This window comes from Trachurus trachurus, assembly GCF_905171665.1.
Source record: "Trachurus trachurus genome assembly, chromosome: 11".
NCBI lineage: Eukaryota > Metazoa > Chordata > Actinopteri > Carangiformes > Carangidae > Trachurus > Trachurus trachurus.
Window position 1 is genome coordinate 4,666,859 of NC_139904.1, and position 20,380 is coordinate 4,687,238.

General features: G+C 42.5%; 2 protein-coding genes across 2 annotated transcripts; both read left to right on the forward strand.

Moving 5' to 3' along the window:
• Positions 1–461: 461 nt before the first annotated feature.
• LOC310993856 (cilia- and flagella-associated protein 69-like) lies at positions 462–17,443 on the forward strand (the record flags this gene model as incomplete). The annotated part of the gene is made up of 12 exons (XM_083982339.1): positions 462–566; positions 2,015–2,261; positions 7,813–7,931; positions 9,633–9,751; positions 9,978–10,059; positions 11,712–11,904; positions 13,045–13,182; positions 13,888–13,964; positions 14,066–14,263; positions 15,282–15,368; positions 15,485–15,562; positions 17,267–17,443. 12 exons carry the CDS (start codon positions 462–464, stop codon positions 17,441–17,443), a joined length of 1,620 nt encoding a protein of 539 aa, XP_083838465.1.
• LOC310994010 (nuclear factor 7, brain-like) lies at positions 5,336–6,733 on the forward strand (the record flags this gene model as incomplete). The annotated part of the gene is made up of 1 exon (XM_083982510.1): positions 5,336–6,733. The coding sequence occupies one exon, from the start codon at positions 5,336–5,338 to the stop codon at positions 6,731–6,733; it is 1,398 nt and encodes a 465-aa protein (XP_083838636.1).
• Positions 17,444–20,380: the final 2,937 nt, after the last annotated feature.

The window sequence follows — 20,380 nt, forward strand, 5'->3', positions numbered from 1 at the left end:
TGGTCTCTGTGTCGAATCTGTTAAAGTTCATATTTATTAGATTAATTAATAAACATCAACAGTAAATAAAGTGAAATATTCAACATTAATAACGAATGATGTCGTTTCTCTGATCTGTAAAAACTTTAAAGGACAATTATGGGCAAATTTACCTCCTAACATTTTAGGTCTAAAGGAAGGAATCTGGAAAGGAAAGAAGGAAATCCTTCTTTTAGACCTAAAATGTTCGGAAAATACAGCCCCAAGTAGAAATGTCTTTGTTCCTGTGGACATCTCGTTACTGGAGTCACTCAACTAGTTCCTCTGTAGTGTGTGTGTGTGTGTGTGTGTGTGTGTGTGTGTGTGTGTGTGTGTGTGTGTGTGTGTGTGTGTGTGTGTGTGTGTGTGTGTGTGTTACATAAGTCTCTGCAGTGCATTAACACACATGTTCCTTGAAGCGGCAGGTGTCAGGTGAAGTCCGGATGCAGCCGCAGAGCAGCTTCATCGATCCCATCGCCATGGTGATGGCCACCGTGGGGACGGCAGTGTGTGTGTACAGCAGCAGACGGATGAGTCAGAAACTACCGGTGACCTCTGACCTATGACCTCTGACCTGTCAGAGCGAGGAGGAGGAAGAGGAGGAGGAGGAGCAGGAAGAGGAGGAGGAGCAGGAGGAGGAGGAGGAGGAGGAGGAAGGGGGCGGAGCTTGTAGGACAGAGAGTTGGAGGAAGTTTGTGATGATGATGATGGTGAAGATGAGTTTGTCACTGGAGGGAAAATGTGAAGTGATGGAGGATCAGAGGTTTGAGTCAGAGTCTGATAATGTTATAATGTGTAGAATACGATCACAGCTTCACAACGTCACTGTAAGAGCCGTCATTTATAGATTTTTTTAGTTTTGAACTTCATTATTTCATAGTTTGTGTTTTTGTCTAGAGTCTAGAATTTGAGGGAAATTACGTCAGCGACAGCTTCAGTTGGACATGAGAGCTGTGAACAGGAGCACGGAGCGATGGATGTAAATTATTTTTCTTTTAGTAAACTTTTGTTTTGAAAGATGAGGGTGAGTTGTTTTGACTGGAGCACGAGCCAAGTTTTCCTCTACTACAGCTGTACAGCTGACATGTGGTCAAGACGTACAGCGGAGACCCAGCACAGTCTCATCGGTGCATTTCATTATTATAAACTCCAACCTGAATGCTCTCTGTCCTCAGACTGTCCACTACCCAGGCCATCACACAGGGAGAGCATGTGTGGCTTGTGTCATGAGTGTGTTACAGAGTTCGATATGAATGTTCACATCAGTCTTATTTGTCAGTGCTTTGTTATGTTGTCATGATAGTTAATATGCTGAGAAACAGGCTTGTAGCCTAAAATAAATCCAGACCAGTTTATTTTTAATAAATCAAATATTGTTCAATAGCTTCAGCTGCAAATGTGACCACTAGCAGCTAGAGGAACTTTTGTGTTTAGTGTGAAGTTACACAGTTATTGGTGTCCTTTTTCGTTACTTTTCCAATAAAGCCCCCAGTAAACCCCCAATAAAGTTATATATTAATCTCTTTCTCCTTTTCCATTAACAATGTCATCTATTTGTCTATATATTCAATACAATGTATCACTTATGTCATTCAAATTAGTCAACTACACACATTGCTATGAAAAAAAGGAACTTCGGGAGGCTAATTTGGCAGCCATCTTGAAAAATGGCCGCCATCTTGGATTTTCACATGTCCAATCGGACAGATTTCATCAATAGGCCCTAGAGAACAACCAAACCAAATTTCATGCTTGTATCATAATTTGCATGATTTTTCTGTTATCTACTCCACTACTTAGAAAGTGCTCAAACAGGCGATCGTGGGCTTTGAGAGGTTTTGTACATTCACAAGAACTTGTAGAAAATAGAAACAGACCCGGCTTCTAACTGAGACTCAAACCTGGATCCAGACCCGGTCCAGTAGGAGACCGGAGTCTGGTTGAGACTCTGAGGCTTTTATTCCAGACTTTAATCTAACTCTCTCTCCTCCCTCAGCTCTACAGAGAACATCATGTGATGTTGTCTCTCCTGACGCTGCTGAAGCCGCCAGTCTCCTCCTCCGGGCCGCGGCGCTCTGGAGCCGGGTCGGGGCAGCGGTTCTGGTCGGTGGTCCAGCAGGAGGAGCTGCAGCTGCAGGCGCTGGCCTCCCTCAGCACCGTGGCTCCTCTGCTACTGGATAAGTTCATGTCCTGTCAGGGCAACGCCCGCCTGCTGCTGCTGCTGGCCTGGTGCATGGGCCAAGGTGAGGGCAAAGGGCAAACTTTAGGCACTGTCATCAATATGTCTATTCTAATCTAGTCTATTCTTATCTAATCTAGTCTAGTATAATCTATCCATCCATCCATCATCTTCCACTTATCAAGTCACGGGGGCAGCTTGGAGCAGGGACATCCCGGGAGGATCCCAAGGAATTCCAAGGCCAGCCAAGTGACATAGTCAATCCAGCGTGTCCTGGGTCTTCCTCGGGGTCTCTTCCCGGTGGGAAATGCTCAATATACCCCCCCCAGGAAGGCGTCCAGGAGTCATCCGATACAGATGCCCAAGCCACCTCAGCTGGCTCCTCTCGATGTGGAGGAGCAGCGGCTCTACTCCGAGCTCCTCCCGGGTGACAGAGCTCCTCACCCTATCTCTAAGGGAGCGCCCCGCCACCTTGCGGAGGAAACTCATTTCGGCCGCTTGTATCCAGGATCTTGTTCTTTCGGTCATGACTCAGAGTTCATGACCATAGGTGAGGGTGGGAACGTAGATCGACCGGTAAATCGAGAGCTTTTTGCCTTTCTGGTCGAGAACCATGGCCTCGGACTTAGAGGTGCTGATTCTCATCCCAGCTGCTTCACACTTGGCTGCAAACCACCCCGATGCATGCTGGAAGTCCTGACTCGAAGGAGCCCCTGGCTGCGCCTAGAAATTCTGTCCATAAAGATAATGAACAGAACCGGTGACAAAGGGAGTCAAACATGCACCGGGAACAGGTCTGACTTACTGCCAGCAACGTGAACCAAGCTCCTGCTTCGGTTGTACAGGGACCATACAGCCCTCAGCAGAGGGCCTCCAACCCCATACTCCCAGAGCACCTCACACAGAACGCCATGTGGGATACAGTCGAATGCCTTCTCCAAGTCCACAAAACACATGTGGACTGGTTGGGCAAACTCCCATGAGCCCTCGGGCACCCTGTGGAGGGTATAGATCTGGTCTAGTGGTCCACAACCAGGACGAAAACCGCATTGTTCCTCCTGAATCTGAGGTTCGACTATCGGCCGAATTCTCCTCTCCAGTACCCTGGAATAGACTTTCCGCGGGGGGCTGAGGAGTGTGATGCCTCGATAGTTGGAACTCACCCTCTGGTTCCCGTTCTTGAAGAGAGGAACCACCACCCCGGTCTGCCAGTCCAGAGGCACTGTCCCCGACTGCCACGCGATGCTGCAGAGGCATGTCAGCCACGACAGCCCCGCAACATCCAGAGACTTGAGGTACTCAGGGCGGATCTCATCCACCCCCGGTGCCTTGCCACTCAGTGATTTCAGCTTGGGTGATGAATGAATCGACCTCTGAGTCGTCAGCCTCTGCTACCTCTACAGAAGGCGTGTCAGTGGGATTGAGGAGATCCTCGAAGTATTCCTTCCACCGCCCGACAATGTCCCCATTCGAGGCCGACCGGTAGTCCTCTTCCATGGCCTCCCTGAACTTTTCCCAGACCTGAGTTCTCTGACTTCTGCGACCGACCAACCTGCCGTCCGCTTGGCCTGCCGGTACCCGTCAGCTGCCTTAGGAGTCCCCCGAGCCAGCCAGGCTTGATAGGACTCCTTCTTCAGTTTGACGGCATCCCTTATTTCCGGTGTTAACCACCGGGTTCCCCAGCGCCACGACAGGCACTGGGGAACTTACGACCACAGCTTCGGACAGCCGCGTCAACAATGGAAGTGGAGAACATGGTCCACTCGGACTCAATGTCTCCAGCCTCCCTCGGGATCTGGTAAAAGCTCTCCCGGAGGTGGAAGTTGAAGAACTCCCTGACATGGGATTCCACCAGACATTCCCAGCAGACCCTCACGATGCTCTTGGGTCTTCCAGGTCTGACCAGCTTCCTCCCCTGCCAGCGGATCCAACTCACCACCAGGTGGTGATCAGTTGACAGCTCAGCCCCTCTCTTCACCTGAGTGTTCAAGACATACGGCTGGAGATCAGATGACACGACTACAAAGTCGATCATTGACCTCCGGCCTAGGGTGTCCTGGTGCCACATGCACTGATGGACACCCTTATTTTTGAACATGGTGTTTGTTATCCAAAATATGACTAGCACAGAAGTCTCTAGCCGGGGGGTGGTGTTCAGCTCAGTTCGAGTCCCGCGTCGGACGGCCCTATCCTGCGTGTCATTCCCCCTCTCTCTGCCTCCCATTTCCTGTCACACTCTGAACTGTCCTATCTAATAAAGGCATGAAAAGCCAAAAAATATACTTTAAAAAAAAGAAGTCTCTAGCCGGTACCGCTCAGCCTCCCGCACAAGCTCAGGCTCTGACATTCCATGTCCCTATAGCCAGAGTTGTTGAACAGTGCAACTTCTCCTGAAGTTTTACAGTTTTTGAAAAAAAAACATTATAGGATGGATGCAACTAAAAGGGAACAAGTTCATCTTCAGAGGTCTGACACAGGGCTTTCTCCTAAAACCTGAAAAACTACAACTAAGACTAAGACTAAATAAAAACTAACTAAGACTAGGTAAAAACAAGTTTCTGACAACAATTGTGTCAAGTTTCAAAGCTTGTGTTATTAATCTACATGAGTTTATATGACGTCTTAACTTCCACACACAAGAAATGGTTTTACAAGGAAATGCGTACGGTAGAGAACCTTTTTTATTACATCCCTATGCATGACAGTAATTTATTTATTTGTTTTAAAACACATGAAAAGACCTTTTTTAATACGAGGCACGTGCCTGGACCTGCTCCTCTACATTAAACTGGACGGACCGGTTCAACATTCAGTTAGTTTTCAAAGCTCCGCCCTCTCACCTGACTCACCTGAGACAAACCAGGAAACAGTCCATTGGACTCTGTCAGTCCCAGAGACGCAGACTGAAGAAGAGATGATCAGATTCAGCTTCAGACCAAACCAACAACTTCCTGTGAGTGAGTCCAGCTACAACACTGCTGCTTCAACCTGCTGACACTCCACACACTGAAGGTGAGTTTGACTAAAACCTGGACTCAGAGTCACAGTAAACTTCAGTCAAGTCAGTAGAGGAGGGAGAGGAGCCATGACTGACTCTACTTCCTGTCTGCTGTGTTTTCAGCTTCACTCACAGACTAAATGGCTTCCAGATTAGAGGAGGATCTCTGCTGTCCGGTCTGTACGGAGGTCTTCAGAGATCCTGTTGTTCTGTCCTGCAGCCACAGCTTCTGTAAAGACTGTCTGAAGAGCTGGTGGAGAGAGAAACAAGATCAACCGTGTCCAGTTTGTAAGAGAAGATCTTCAAAGGCTGATCCACCTAATAACCTGGTGTTGAAGAACCTGTGTGAGAGCTTCTTACAGCAGAGAGAGCAGAGATCTTCAGAGCCTCTCTGCAGTCTGCACTCTGAGAAACTCAAACTCTTCTGTCTGGACCATCAGCAGCCAGTGTGTCTCATCTGCAGAGATTCAAAAAAACACACCAACCACAGATTCAGACCCATCAATGAAGCTGCTTCAGACCTCAAGAAGGAACTTGAGGAAACTCTGGAGGCCTTAAAGAAGAAGTTAAAGGGTTTTGAAGAAGTTCAAGTGAAATTTGGTCGAACAGCAGAACACATTAAGGTCCAGGCCCGACACACAGAGAGGCAGATTAAGGAGCAGTTTAAGAAGCTTCACCAGTTTCTAGTAGAGGAAGAGGAGGCCAGGATGGCTGCACTGAGGGAGGAAGAGGAGCAGAAGAGTCAGAGGATGAAGGAGAAGATGGAGGCTCTGAGCAGAGAGATAGCAGCTCTTTCACACACAGTCAGAGCCACAGAGGACGAGCTGAGAGCTGAAGACGTCTCATTCCTGCTCAACTACAAGGCTGCAGTGGAAAGAGTCCAGCAGCACCCCCTGCTGGAGGATCCACAGCTGGACTCAGGAGCTCTGATAGACCAGGCCAAACACCTGGGCAACCTGACCTTCAACATCTGGAACAAGATGAAGGACATGGTCTCCTACAGTCCTGTGGTTCTGGACCCAAACACTGCTCATCCATATCTCATCCTGTCTGGAGATCTGACCAGTGTGAGGCGAGGAGACAAACAGCAGCTTCCTGACAATCCAGAGAGGTTTGATTATTTCTGCTCTGTCCTGGGCTCTGAGGGTTTTAACTCAGGGACTCACAGCTGGGATGTCGAGGTTGGAGACAATACAGGGTGGAGACTGGGTGTGATATCAGAGTCTGTGCAGAGGAAGGGAAAGAAGATAGGGTCTGGATTATGGGTGTTATGGTTCAGTGGAGGTAAATACGGAGCAGGTTCAACATCAGCTCCAGTCATTGATCTCCCAGTGAAGAAGAAGCTCCAGAGGATCAGAGTGAATCTGGACTTGAACAGAGGAAAACTGTCGTTCTCTGATCCTGATACTAACACACACATACACACCTTCACACACACTTTCACTCAGAAGATGTTTCCATACATTAACACTGGTGAAAACATCCCATTGAAGCTGTTATCAGTGAAGGTGTCAGTGACAGTGGAGCAGAGCAGTTAAAGATAAAGAGGATGATCGCATTTATATGTTGTTTATTTTCTAAAGGGAAAAGTCAGTGAATTGAACCTGTTAAACTGCACCTGTCCTCCTGCTGTCTCATTATTACACTTTTCATGTATAAAATATTTTCACTCTGTTTTTATCTTTATGAGTCATTTCACATTACATTTGTTATTATGACTTTGTGTGGAGTGATGAGCTAAAAAATGATAAATTACTGAACATTTGATCAGTTTATTTTCAATTCTTCTCCGGATGATAAAATGTCAAACATGAAAAATGATTCTGGTTTAATTACGTATGTGAAAAGTTTGTATCTGTTCATATGAAATGATCTAAAATGTCTCAACGTGTCATTTCATCACAAAAGCTGAATGTACGTTTGTTCCTGTTTTTCATCAACATAATAAAATGTTGTCTTGACTTGGTTTCATATTCAGCTTCGTCTTTTACGTCTCCTGCTTATACACAACATCCCATTCTCTTAATAATTAGCAGCACAGGTGGAGGAAGTGTACAAGTACTCTGCACAGGTAAGTACTGCACTGAATATATCATCAGGAAAGTATTGGCTGATCAATCATGTCAATGCTAAAGCAGCATTTTACTGCTGTCGTTGGTCAAAGTGGTTTAACAACTTGGTACAAGGCTTCAATTAATAATTATAGCTGCTGCTCAGCTCAATAACTGATGTTTAAATATGCCATTCTTGCATTGACTCCAGTTATTCACATGAGAGAAAAATTCAAAATGCGTTGAAAAATTCTGTTTTAGAGATAAAATTCTGAAATTTGCCACACATCATCTACAATGATGTTGTACATTTTTTTTCATGAACGTTGAAAATGTATTTAGCAAGAATTTGCAGGTAGGTATTTACAGTAGCGTTTACACTCAAACATTTTGATGCACTGTAGGTTCAATTTTTGATAAATCAAAAATCTAAGAAACCAGTTTTGTGTAGGACAGTCTGAAGATGCTCTCTAGCAAGTTTGGTGTGGGGAGATAGGTTTTCAGTTTTTGTGTGTGTGTGTGTGTGTGTGTGTGTGTGTGTGTGTGTGTGTGTGTGTGTGTCTCAGGCGTCCTGATGCAGATGGAGTCGGGTCCCGGCGTCGAGGACGATGAAGTGACTCTGGAGATCAAGTCGGACATCCAGCTGGTCCTGTCGGCGCTGTGTGAGCCCGACATGCACAGGAAGGTCCGAACTCTGAACACGTGACATCATCAGCTCATCAGCACCGTGACATCACTGCGTCTGAGCTGCAGTGATGTCATCCACCTGTTCACTTCCTGTAGATTCATGTTTATCAGTCACATACTCATCATCAGTGTGTGTTGGTGTTGGTCTACAGAATAGGTTTTAAAGTTCTGCTACTGGTTTATAACTCACTGAACGGTTTAGGTCCAGAATACGTAGAATATAAACCCAGTAGAGCTCTGAGATACTGACTCAGGTGAAGCAGCATTTACAAACTGGAACAAACTACCAGCAGAACTGGGATCAGCCCCAACTTAGGGCACAATTTCTCTTTCCATGTGGAGCTCTTTTAAAGAACTTTAAGTCGTAATCTTGGATTTGCACTATAAATCCTCTTAATTGTTTTAATACAAATCAATATTTCATGCTGCAAACTCATATTTTATGCTCTATTTTAGTCTAGTTTTTATTTTATTACTTTTTTTCTCTCTCTTTTTTTACTGTCTTTTATTTTTTATTTCTTTATTTTAATTGTACGGAAGTGTATTGCATTCACTTTTTTTTAAAAGACTCGGCTTTCTGAGTAATTCATTTTTGGGTTTGTTTTTTGAATAATTTTTTCTGTTTTTCTCATTTTTCTAATTTTTTTTCCTCCTGTTTTTGGAAGTAATTCCTTTTTTGGACTTAAAGGGACAACGAGGAGTTTCTATTCGGTTATAAAAAAGTCTCACGTTAATGTGGATGAATCTCCGCTACTCACACTTGTTAATGGCTCCATTTTCGCTAAATATATCGATCTGTCTCTATCGTTATTTTGTTATTATTAGTGGTGGCGGAAATGCTGGTCGAGCCGACCAGCGTTTCCTTCATGGCGAGTTATGAGAATAACGCCGCAGAATCGCCGTTTATGGTCGGAACTACGATGGTATGTGAACCTCTTTGAACCTCTGACTTTAATTTTTGATGAATGAAAACATGAGTCCGTCTTGCGCCGGGTCAAAGAAATGTACGGTGCGCGCGGAGGCTCATAAATGTAGCGTGAAAACGCTTCGCTTTTCCAAAACTCCTCGTTGTCCCTTTAACAAGATTTCAAAATCCTGCGAGAAGCTCCCACCTTCAAGTAAAGTTTAACCGCTGCGGTCAAGCCTCCACTTCATCATGGATCTATTAGATCTATTAGATCTATTAGATCTATTAGATCCATGATGTGTAAATTCTCCACTTCAAAAAATACAGTCGAGTTCTCCTCAGCTTTGTTTTGTGCTACTTATACACCAGTAAGAGCGTGTAAGGGTAAGGACAGATTTCAAAATAAAGGTGACCTTCCAAAACGGATTCAATTGCTTGATTTGTAAAGGGACGTAGATTTTCAAAGGAAAAGCCACACATTTTTCTTATTTTCACTGTAAATTCAGGACAGAACTCCACCAGAGTCACTCAGGAAATATCAGAGCAGATGTAGCACCTTTATTTTGAAATCAGTCCTTATGTTATCCTGGGATTTTGAAATCTCGTGAAGTCAGAAAAGAAATTACTCTGAAAAACACAGCTTTTTTTGTGAATGCCTTACACTTCTGTACGTTTCCAGTTCTTAGTGTTAGATATTTTGTTCTGAAGTGAAGCTCACTGAGTTTCTCCTCGGTGTGAAATGTGCTGTATGAATGAATCAAGCTGCCTCGTCGTCTTGTTCTTCTGCTCCAGGAGCTGTTTGGGTCCGAGGGCGTCGAGATGGTCGTTCACTTCCTGAGGAAAGGCTCCGCCCACTTCTACAGCGGCCTGGGACACAACAAGCTCCTCCTCTCCACCGTCGACTGCGTCTGGTCCGTCCACACACACACACACACACACACACACACACACACACACACACACACACACACACACACACACACACACACACACACACACACAGTTGGTGTTTGACAGTGAGTGTTATGGTTATAATACTGTAAACTGCTGTGTGTGTGTGTGTGTGTGTGTGTGTGTGTGTGTGTGTGTGTGTGTGTGTGTGTGTGTGTGTGTGTGTGTGTGTGTGTGTGTGTGCAGGTCGTGCATCGTGGGCTGCTACACCACGGAGGATTTCTTCCTGGTGAAGGAGGGCGTGTTCCTCCTGCTCCACCTCCTCTCTGTGAGTATCACACTGAAGATGAAGGAGCAGTGGTGTTGTTGTTGTTGGGCACGTTACTTTTAAAAAGTAATTAGTTATAGTTACTAGTTACTTTCCCCAAAATGATAGATAGATAGATAGATAGTCATTGCATATAAAAACACGTTTGTACTGTAGCACCACATCAAATCAAAAAGCAGCATAAAAAGGATCAAAAGTAACAGTTTAACTCAAACATTAAACTGTTTGAGAGATGCAAGGATAGTAGCTTAAAGCGGTTGCTATCGGTAACGGTAACAACGTTATAACGGGGGGAAACAGTAACTTTATTGATTAGTCGTTGAAAAAAGTAGCACCGTTAGTAACGCCATAATTTTAAAACGCTGCTATTCCCCTCACTGTGAATGAGTCTCTCTGACAGTTATGGACTGAACCTGAACACCTGGTGTGTGTGTCTGTGTGTGTGTGTGTGTTAGGGGTGGTTAATTGGCCCAATTTCCCGATTCGATTCGATTACGATTATTGAAGTCTCGATTCGATTACAGACCGATTTTCGATTATTAACGATTATCGATTCGATTTTCGATTATTAATGATTATTGTTATGATTATTATCAGTCAGTTGCTGAATTATTATTAGCCTATTTTTATTTATTGAAAACCACAGATTAATTTTCTCTTTGTGCGTTGATTGCTTGTTGGCTCATTTTTTGATTCTTGGATTTTTTGTTACAATAAGTTACTTTAACTGATCATGGACCCTTTGTATTTTTGGAAGTGTCACAAAGGAGATTTAAATTAGTAAGTCTATTTTTTTGAAAGACAGATGCAACACATATTTTACTGTAGGCTTTAGATAATGTACACAGTTATAAAAACAGAACACAACACACGTAACTAGTGATCAAATAATATTGCTCTGGAACAACCAGCTTGCACACATTTTACTTTAGCCTACTGTTATAAAAACAGAGCACGCTGTGTAACTTCAACTTCAGTGATCAAATCATTGCTCTGGAGCAACCAGATTCTTTATGGAGGAAGACCAGCTGGTCCACATGTTGTGACGTGTTAACAGCGCTAAAGCCAGAATTAAAACAGTTTTTAGCAGCTTTACTGCTATGGTTGTAGCGATGCTAATTTCTGTTAGCCCGTCTATGGTGTTTTACATTATACAACGTTAGCATTAAGCTAGCGGACTTTATGCTTCAAAAGCAAGCTTACTGCTGCCTGTCTGTCCCATAGAAAAACATGACAGCGGCAGTCTAGTTTGGAACATGAACCACGTGACCGCGCTGGCGGCGACATCAAAAGCTGTCGCCACTCAATTGTATCGATCTTTGTCTCGCTCCGGCACCGTTAGCACCTTGTTAGCACCTTGTTAGTGCAGACACACTTGCTCGCTGGCTCAGTTACACGGTGTCTTGTTATGACAGACAGACCGCTCCACCTTGTGGTTAAATCCTGTATGACATCCAGTAACAGGAGGACTCGCCTTTGTATTACAATTTGAAAAAAAAAAAAAAAAAAAAAAATTGAATTTTTTTTTTTTTTTTGAAAAATATAAATAATCGATTTTTGGAAAATTAATAATCGATTCATAATCGGTCATTTAATAATCGCGATTAATCGATTATCGATTTTTTTCACCACCCCTAGTGTGTGTGTGTCAGTCGTGCCCCAGGTGTGTGCGTGGCGTGCTGCTGTCCACGCTGCTGGAGCTGTGTGATAACTCCAACACCGTGTCTCACCTGCTGAGCTGGAGGGGGGACGGAGGACGGACGGCTCCGAGCCTCCTGCTGCAGCTGTGGAGGGACGAGGAGGAGACGCTGGGAGTCGGCCGCAGCCGGCACGGAGAGATCACAGGTCTGGGTGTTATTGATTATTGGTTAATATTGATCAACTGAACAGAAACACAGGAGGAACACATGGGAGCAGTTGAACCTGTCAGAGTCAAATTAGAGCGGGAATCTGTGGAAATACTGTAGAGAAATTTCTGGAAAAAAGTGGTACAATTTCTAAAGAGGAAGAAAGAAAGTTTAAGATTTTCTAGAAAAAAGTGTTAAATTTCTCAAAAGAAAAGTTTTTAAAAAATTCTAGAAGAAACTGGTAAAATTTCTCAAACAAAAGTTTTTTTTTAATTCTAGAAAAAGTAATAAAATTTCTATTTAAAAAAGTAAAATAAAAATGATTTTTAAAAAAGTGGTAAAAAAAAAAAAAAAAAGTTTAAAATTTGTTGAAAAAAAGTGGTAAAATTTTAAAGAAAAGGTTGGGGACACTTTTTACATTTTTACCACTTTTTTCTAGATTTTTTTAGTCAATGTAAATTCAAATTAGGGCCAATGGCATGAATTTGTGGAAATATTGTAGAGAAATTTCTGGAAAAAAGTGGCACAATTTCTCAAAAAAAAGTTTTTAGAACAAATTCTAGAAAGATTTGATAAAAGGAAGAAAGAAAGAAAGAAAGAAAGAAAGTTAAAGATTTTCTAGAAAAAAGTGTTACATTTCTCAAAAAACTGGTAAAATTTCTCAAAAAAAGTTTTTTAAAAATTCTAGAAGAAACTGGTAAAAATTTCTCAAACAAAAGTTTTTTTTTAATTCTAGAAAAAGTGGTAACATTTCTATTAAAAAAAAGTAAAATAATAATGATTCAAAAAAATAAAAAAAAAGTTTAAAAATTCTAGAAAAAAGTGGTAAAATTTCAAGAAAAAGTTGGAGACCCCCGGACCACACGTTGAGAACCATTGTCCTACAGGACTCAGATGTTTGTGGCAGGATTATTCAGCTTCTGGTTGAGCTACAGACTCACCAGTGGACTCTACGTAAAGGTGAAAGTGTCCCGCTTCCAATAAAATAAGAATTACATCGCCACGAAACAGTAAAACCAAACCTCCGGCATCGTGTACGCTGCACCGACCTCAGAGGGTTAAACAGGAGTTTGGTCACAGTGCGGTGACTGAGCTCTCAGGTGAGGTCGTCTCTGCTGACCGTGTCTCACCTGTCCAGACCCCCTCAGGCCGATCCTCAGCCGCCAGCTGCAGGAGGACACACACCCGTCGCTTCCTGCCCACACGGCGAGCGGCGCCATCCTGGAGGTGTCGGAGAACCTGCGCTCCAAGATCTACTCCGTCTTCTGCAAACTGGGTAAAACAGAAAACACTCAGGCTGTTTGATTCTGTTCAATCAGTCCAGATTCTCTGATTTCAGCTTCTTCAATGTAAATATTTCTGGTTTCTTTGTTCCTTTATGACAATAAACTGAGTCTCTCTTTGGTTTGTGGACAAAACAAGACATTTGAGGACGTCATCTGGTGGTTTGAGAAACACTGATTGATGTTTTTATTGATTTATTATTGTATTTATTATTTTTATTTTATTGACCAAACAACTAATCGATTAATCATTTAAATAGTCGAGAGATTCATTGATAATGAAAATTATCATCAGTTGCAGCCCTAATTAACTTCTTAAAACTCACTTTTACCGACTTGCTTTTATATGATCATCTATTTTATCTCACAGTTTTACTCAGATTCTCTTAGTTTTACTTTATACCTTCTGTTTTAACTCTTTTATTCCATCTCTTCTTATCTTATTGTATCTCATCTTATCTATTTTTATCATGTATATCCCCTTTTTATTTATTTGATCTAATTAACTGCATCCTGCATTTTAATTGGTAGTTGGGTTCTTGTATTGCAGCCTTGGGCGCTCCATCTCCTATGGTTTTATGGCATTTAACTTACATGTTGTTTTGTGTGTTTTTAAAGGTGCCGTATAAATAAATTAAATAAATTAAGATTCCATTGAAAGGAACCGTGTCAGTGACTCTGGACTCGTCCTCCCTCAGGTTTCCAGCAGCTTCCTGGTCTGTCCACCAGAGACTACGTGACTCTGAGCATCGTCAGGAGATACCTGGACTTCAAGGTAGGAAACGTTTTGCTGCAGAACAGAAACCAGAACGTGTGACTGAGTGACTGAGTGACTGAGTGGTTCTGTGACGCTCCGCTGCTCTGTGGGCGCGGCAGGTGGGCGAGGTCTGGGCCGAGATCAGCAGGGAGCTGCGTGAGGACGGGCTGAGGCCGGTCAGTCCCGACCTGGAGGCTCTGAGCTCCATCGGTCGGATCAGCGAGGACACGGCCCAGAAGGTGACGGCTGAGCAGCAGCTCATCCTGCAGCAGCAGCTGAACCAGGACCAGGATGAGGAGCAGCTCATGTACACAGAGGTGGGTCCAACACAACCTGGACCAGGACCAGAACCTGGACCTGGGCTCTCTGACCAGTCTGAAAATATTATAGACTCAGTGTGTTTCTCCTCCATTAACAATGATATAATAATAATCATTGATTTTAGGAAGAGCAGTGCTGAACCTAACACCTGATTCATGGTGAGGACGAGCAAACTGTACAAATGTACAAGTATCTCGGCACAGTTTTTGACTTGAAACTGAAATTCTGTGAGAATTTCCACTGAATAGGAACTAGGAACTCTCCCTGGAACAAGTCACGTAGTTAATTATCACAATTCCTCTGGAGTTTTTAATTAAGGTAGAAATGGAGCGTAGCCACAGGGAAATCCTGCTTAGTTTCTCTTTAAAGGGATAGTTCATACATACATACATTTAGTCAGGTCCTCCTCTCACCATAATCCCTATAATGGATAAGTTGTGACCTGCACATTCACCACACTATGAGATAATCATGTAACATTACGACACATGAAGCAAATACTCTGAACTACTTTCTCTTCTGAAATCCCTCCGCCCAGCAGCCGTGTCTGGAATGTAGTTCCCGCTGCATTTCCCTCTAAAACAACTCTGTCTGGTAACGTTGTGTTATTATCTCATAGCGTGGTGAATGTGCAGGTCACAACTTGTCCACCAGAGCGTTGTGGAGTTGTTGGATTGTGTATTTGATGAGTTTGATGAGGGACAGGGGACCTGCTGCACCGTTCACCTCCATTGTGTTCACTGAGCAGCTCACGTCTCTGCCCCGCCAATCTCAAAACAACATGCACCCATAATTAAAGGTGATGAACCTACTGCTGTGACTATAGGGGCTATGGTGAGAGGAGGACCTGACTAAATGTTGAACTGTCCCTTTAAGCGAGAAGCAAATCAAAGAGTTAATTTGCTGAGGAAACTGAGCTCTTTTTGTGTCTGTCTGATATTTTATGAACCTTTTACCAAACGTTTATAGATGAATAAAGTCTCCTGACTGTGTGGTTGTGTCTCTCCTCCTCAGTTGAAGTCTCAGTGGAAGCAGCTGGAGCTCACTGCAAAGTCCTGGGACGGATACGTGTCCAGAACCTCAGACTATCACATCCTCAAGGTTTCACTAGTTCACACTCCATCGATTCATTTTATTATTATTATTATTATTATAACAGTCGATCGATCTGTTTTGACCCTGGATGAGTCTCAGCTGTGTTTTATTCTCTGTGACAGGAAGTCAGAGCTCAGAGGAAGAAACAGAGTGAAGCTTCTCACCTGAAGCAGGAGGCGACTGCAGCTCGTCCTGCTCAGGTCTCACACACACACACACACACACACACACACACACACACACACACACACACACACACACACACACACACACACACACACACACACTCTCTCTCTCTCTCTCTCTCTCTCACACACACTCTCTCTCTACATGGTTTGTAGTGTGCGGAGCAGCAGAGATTAAGATATTTACTGACCTCTGCTGGTGAAGAGACAGAACTGAACTGAGCAACTTCAGCTGCACACAACAGTACACGGCTGCAGACTGGAGACCTGCATGTTCAGACCACCTAGTGGTAGATTGTAAAACTGCAACTGCACAGCCTGGACCAGCACTATGGTTTTTTTGACAGGGCAAAATCCAAATAAAACACCAAGATCTAATAGTTTGTGAAGCTTGGAACACTTTTAAACTTTATTCAATAGCCTATAATGACATAAAATGCTTTTAAATGTTCTATTGCATGGGGTTACTATTGGTTTTGTTGCTAATGGATACAGATATGACAGATACGAAATATGGACAATATGGATGGCAGTAACAATGTGAGAATCACATTGTTCGTTTAATGTCATAAAAGTTTTTGTCTAAAATGTATCTGACAGTGTGGGCCAACATTTCCACAAAAGTATGACATTTTATATATTATGAACACGTTGGCCCACACACACATAGCCAATAATTTTATTTCTGTTTAATTTAAGCACACAGTATTAAAGTATCTCAATTTCATTAACTTAAACAAAATTTGCCGGCCAAGCGAGCTTCCAAAAAGATCAATATTGTATTTGACAACGTGCATATAAGACGTTCGTAGTAAACGTATTATGGTCAAACGGTCGTTACACTGTCAGATACATTTTCGACAAAAACTTTTATGACATTAAAGCAGAAGTGAGTGATCCGGTCGTTTTCGCTAATGCTGCGTTCCAGGCCGGCTTTTGAAATCGGAAATTACAGTTTCAAGTCACAACTTACGACTTTGTAGCGTTCCAGGCAACCCACTCGTGTTTTTCCGACCTGTTTTACCGGTGAAAGTCACTATAACGGCCACTCGTAACTTCCGACCGGTGAACTCGTACCAGATCGAACTGGTACAACTTCACGGTCGGAAAAATACGAGTTTCCTTGAACGCACCATAACAGTCCTCGTCCCTACGTCAGCACATTCACGGCGTTCCTTGGCTGCACACACAGCCCTGCATGCCGTTCTCTCTCCTCATTGGATAAAAACTGTAGGATACGATAAATGTTTTCTCCTCGGCTCAGAGCAGAGCAGAGGGACTGAGAGACCCGTGTTTCAGACCAAACACTCTATGTAAGTGATTGCTGTCGGAAGATATAACTATTTAAGACTTATATTAACGCAAATATATCACTTACTTCTGCTTTAAAAGTATCTCGGTTTCATTAACTAGCGAGCTTCCAAAAAGATCAATATTATATATATTACTGTATTTGACAACGTGTATATAAGACGTTCATAGTAAACGTATTATGGTCAAACGGTCGTTACACTGTCAGATACATTTTAGACAAAAACTTTTATGACATTAAACGAACGAATGTGATTCACGTTCGATCCTCACGTTCCTACTGACATCCATGTTGTCCATATATTTCGTATATATTATCTGTATCCATTAGCAACAAAACAGGTGGCGCTGTAGCAACAAACACACAAACACACACACTCTGACTGCTGGTGTGTTCATGTGCGTCAGGACTTCCTGGGTCGCGTCCTGGCCGTGGACAGAACCGGAGCTCAGGGACCGGCCGGTGTCAAGGTGACGGTGGGACGGACCGTGATCAGAGCCGCCGCCGCCGCGGGAATCGAACACGCGGCGGAACCAGCAGCACAGGACCCCGAGTACTTCAGCACCGTGTCCGTCAAACACTGATCAGTACCACACCTTCATCATCACCTTCACCTTCATCATCACTTTGAATCTGTAACAGACGAGTTCCTGTTTGTTGTATTTATAGTTTTCACCTCAGTGCTTTAATATATGAACTACACACACACACACACACACACACACACACACACACACACACACACACACACACACACACACACACACACACACACACACACACACACACACACACACACACACACACACACACACACACACACACACAGCTGTAGTAGAGTAACTGGTCTCTGTGTCGTATCTGTTAAAGTTCATATTTATTAAATGAATTAATAAACATCAACACCTAAATAAAGTGAAATATACAACATTAATAACGAATGATGTCGTTTCTCTGATCAGTAAAAACTTTAAAGGACAATTCTGGGCAAATTTACCTCGGGGCTGTATTTCCCTAACATTTTAGGTCTAAAGGAAGGAATCTGGAAAGGAAAGAAGGAAGTCCTTCTTTTAGACCTGAAATGTTCGGAAAATACAGCCCCAAGTTGAAATGTCTTTGTTCCTGTGGACATCTCGTTACTGGAGTCACTCAACTAGTTCCTCTGTAGTGTGTGAGTGTGTGTGTGTGTGTGTGTGTGTGTGTGTTACATAAGTCTCTGCAGTGCATTAACACACATGTTCCTTGAAGCGGCAACAGAAGCTGGATGAGCAGATCAGCTCTGACAGGCCGCCTCCATTCATCCATTCATCCAGCTCCATCAGCCTGCGTGTGTGTGGTTGTACTGTAGTTGTAGTGTGTGTGTGTCTGTGTGTGTGTCGGACTGGGACTTCACAAAGCGCTGGGACTCAGGAGTCGGTTCAGAGCGACAGGCTGTTTGTTCATTCAGACTTCACATGGTGTCGGTCTGTGGAGCCGCTGCTGCTGGACCAGGAACCAGGACCAGGAACCAGGACCCGATCCAGGACCTGCTCCCTGAACTGTGAGACTCTAAACTTCCTGTTCATGATCAGTCTTTCCACTGTAGAAGAGTTCAACTGTTTATTAATGAGCAGTTATTAAATCTGTGTTTTACTGGGTTCTTCCATTCCACACTGACACCTGCTTAAAACTAAAATTAAATGAATAGATAGATAGATAGATAGGTAGATAGATAGATAGATAGATAGATAGATAGATAGATAGATAGATAGATAGATAGATAGATAGATAGATAGATAGATAGATAGATAGATAGATAGATAGATAGATAGATAGATAGATAGATAGATAGAACTTTATTCACCCCAAAGGAAATTATTTTTGCCAGGATGCTCCAAAGTGAAATGTGCAAAGGGAGATAAACTAAATTTATTAAAAGCAAAACAGAACAAAAAACTGTTCTGAACTGTTAATAAACACAGAAGTTTATTTGAATTCTACTTTTAAAATATCAGAACAAAAGTTGAACTCAGAACTGATGTTTTGTCTTGGTACCCAGATGATCTCATGTAAAAAAAAAAAAAAAAAAAGGGAGGACTGCATAAGTTCACTTCTTTCTGCCTCCTTTTCATTCAGGAGCTGCTGTTATTTTTTTATTAAACTGTTTTTATTTCTTTTTTCAATGAATGAAATAAATAAATAAATTAAACTAGACGTTCTCCTCCAGACTGAAGCTCCAGCTGCAAGATGATCATCAGACTGGGACGACTGACACCAGGATACTTCCGCCTCCTCCAGGTCTGAGTCCTTCTCCTCCTCATCACTCATATTTACCCGTCTCTCTCTCTCTCTGTCATAGTTGTGAACAGGATGAAGTTTTTATCTCAGTTTGACTCAAACCTTCTTGTTACGTAACGACACAAACGCATCAGACTGAGAGGAAAGAAACAGAAACATGGAGATAAATATTTTACAGAGGAGGCGGAGCTTGTGTCAGGAGGTGACGTTATGTAACCTGTACAGACTCCTCACCCCCTCACACCTCCTCCCCCCACTGCACCTCCTCCTGCTCCTGCTCCTGCTGCAGGAAACAGGGCTGTGATGAGGAGGTGACTGTCAGGAGACATAAGAGCTGTGATTCTGTCGTATTTTAATGAGCTCTTACACTTATTATCCTTATTATTATGATTAGAATAGAATATAGGGCTGTAACTAACGGTTATTTTTCATTATCTATTAATCTGTCGACTATTTAAACAGTTAATCGATTAGTTGTTTGGTCAATAAAATGTTAAAAACATCAATCAGTGTTTCCCAAACCACCAGACGACGTCCTCAAATGTCTTGTTTTGTCCACAAACCAAAGAGAGACTCAGTTTACTGTCATAAAGGAACAAAGAAACCAGAAATATTCACATTTAAGAAGCTGGAATCAGAGAATTTTGACTTTTTTTTCTTCTTATAAAACTACTTAAACTGATTATTAGATTATCAAAATAGTTGATGATTAATTTAATAATTGATTATTGTTCGATTAACCGATTAGTGGTTGTGGCTCTAATAGAATAAAATAGAATAGCCTTCTTGAAGTTGTTTCTGCTGTCATGAAATCTTAAACTTGAAATGCTTTTTAAAGGGTTGCTGCTAAGTTTTTAAACTACGGTAATGTTTTCGCATTTTTAGATATATATTGTCAAGTTTTCTTTTCTTTTTTTTGTAATTTTAAATGTAAAATTCTGCACCTTTTCACTGGTCCTTCTGTTACCACTGCTAGCAAGAATTAAATAAATCCCCCCCCCCCCCAAATCTAATCAAATATAAAATGCCAAACCAGACGGTGTAACAATCAAGATAAAAAATAAAAGAGAGTCTGTAAAGGAGCATTAAATAGTGAGAATAAATAATGTTAATAATTAAATTATTATGATTATCTACAAAGATTTTGACTTCAGTGCATCTTGTGTATGAAAAATGTGACATAAATAAAATGTGTTACTATAATAATAATAAAAACCTAACTAAAAGATCTGCACACCATAGAG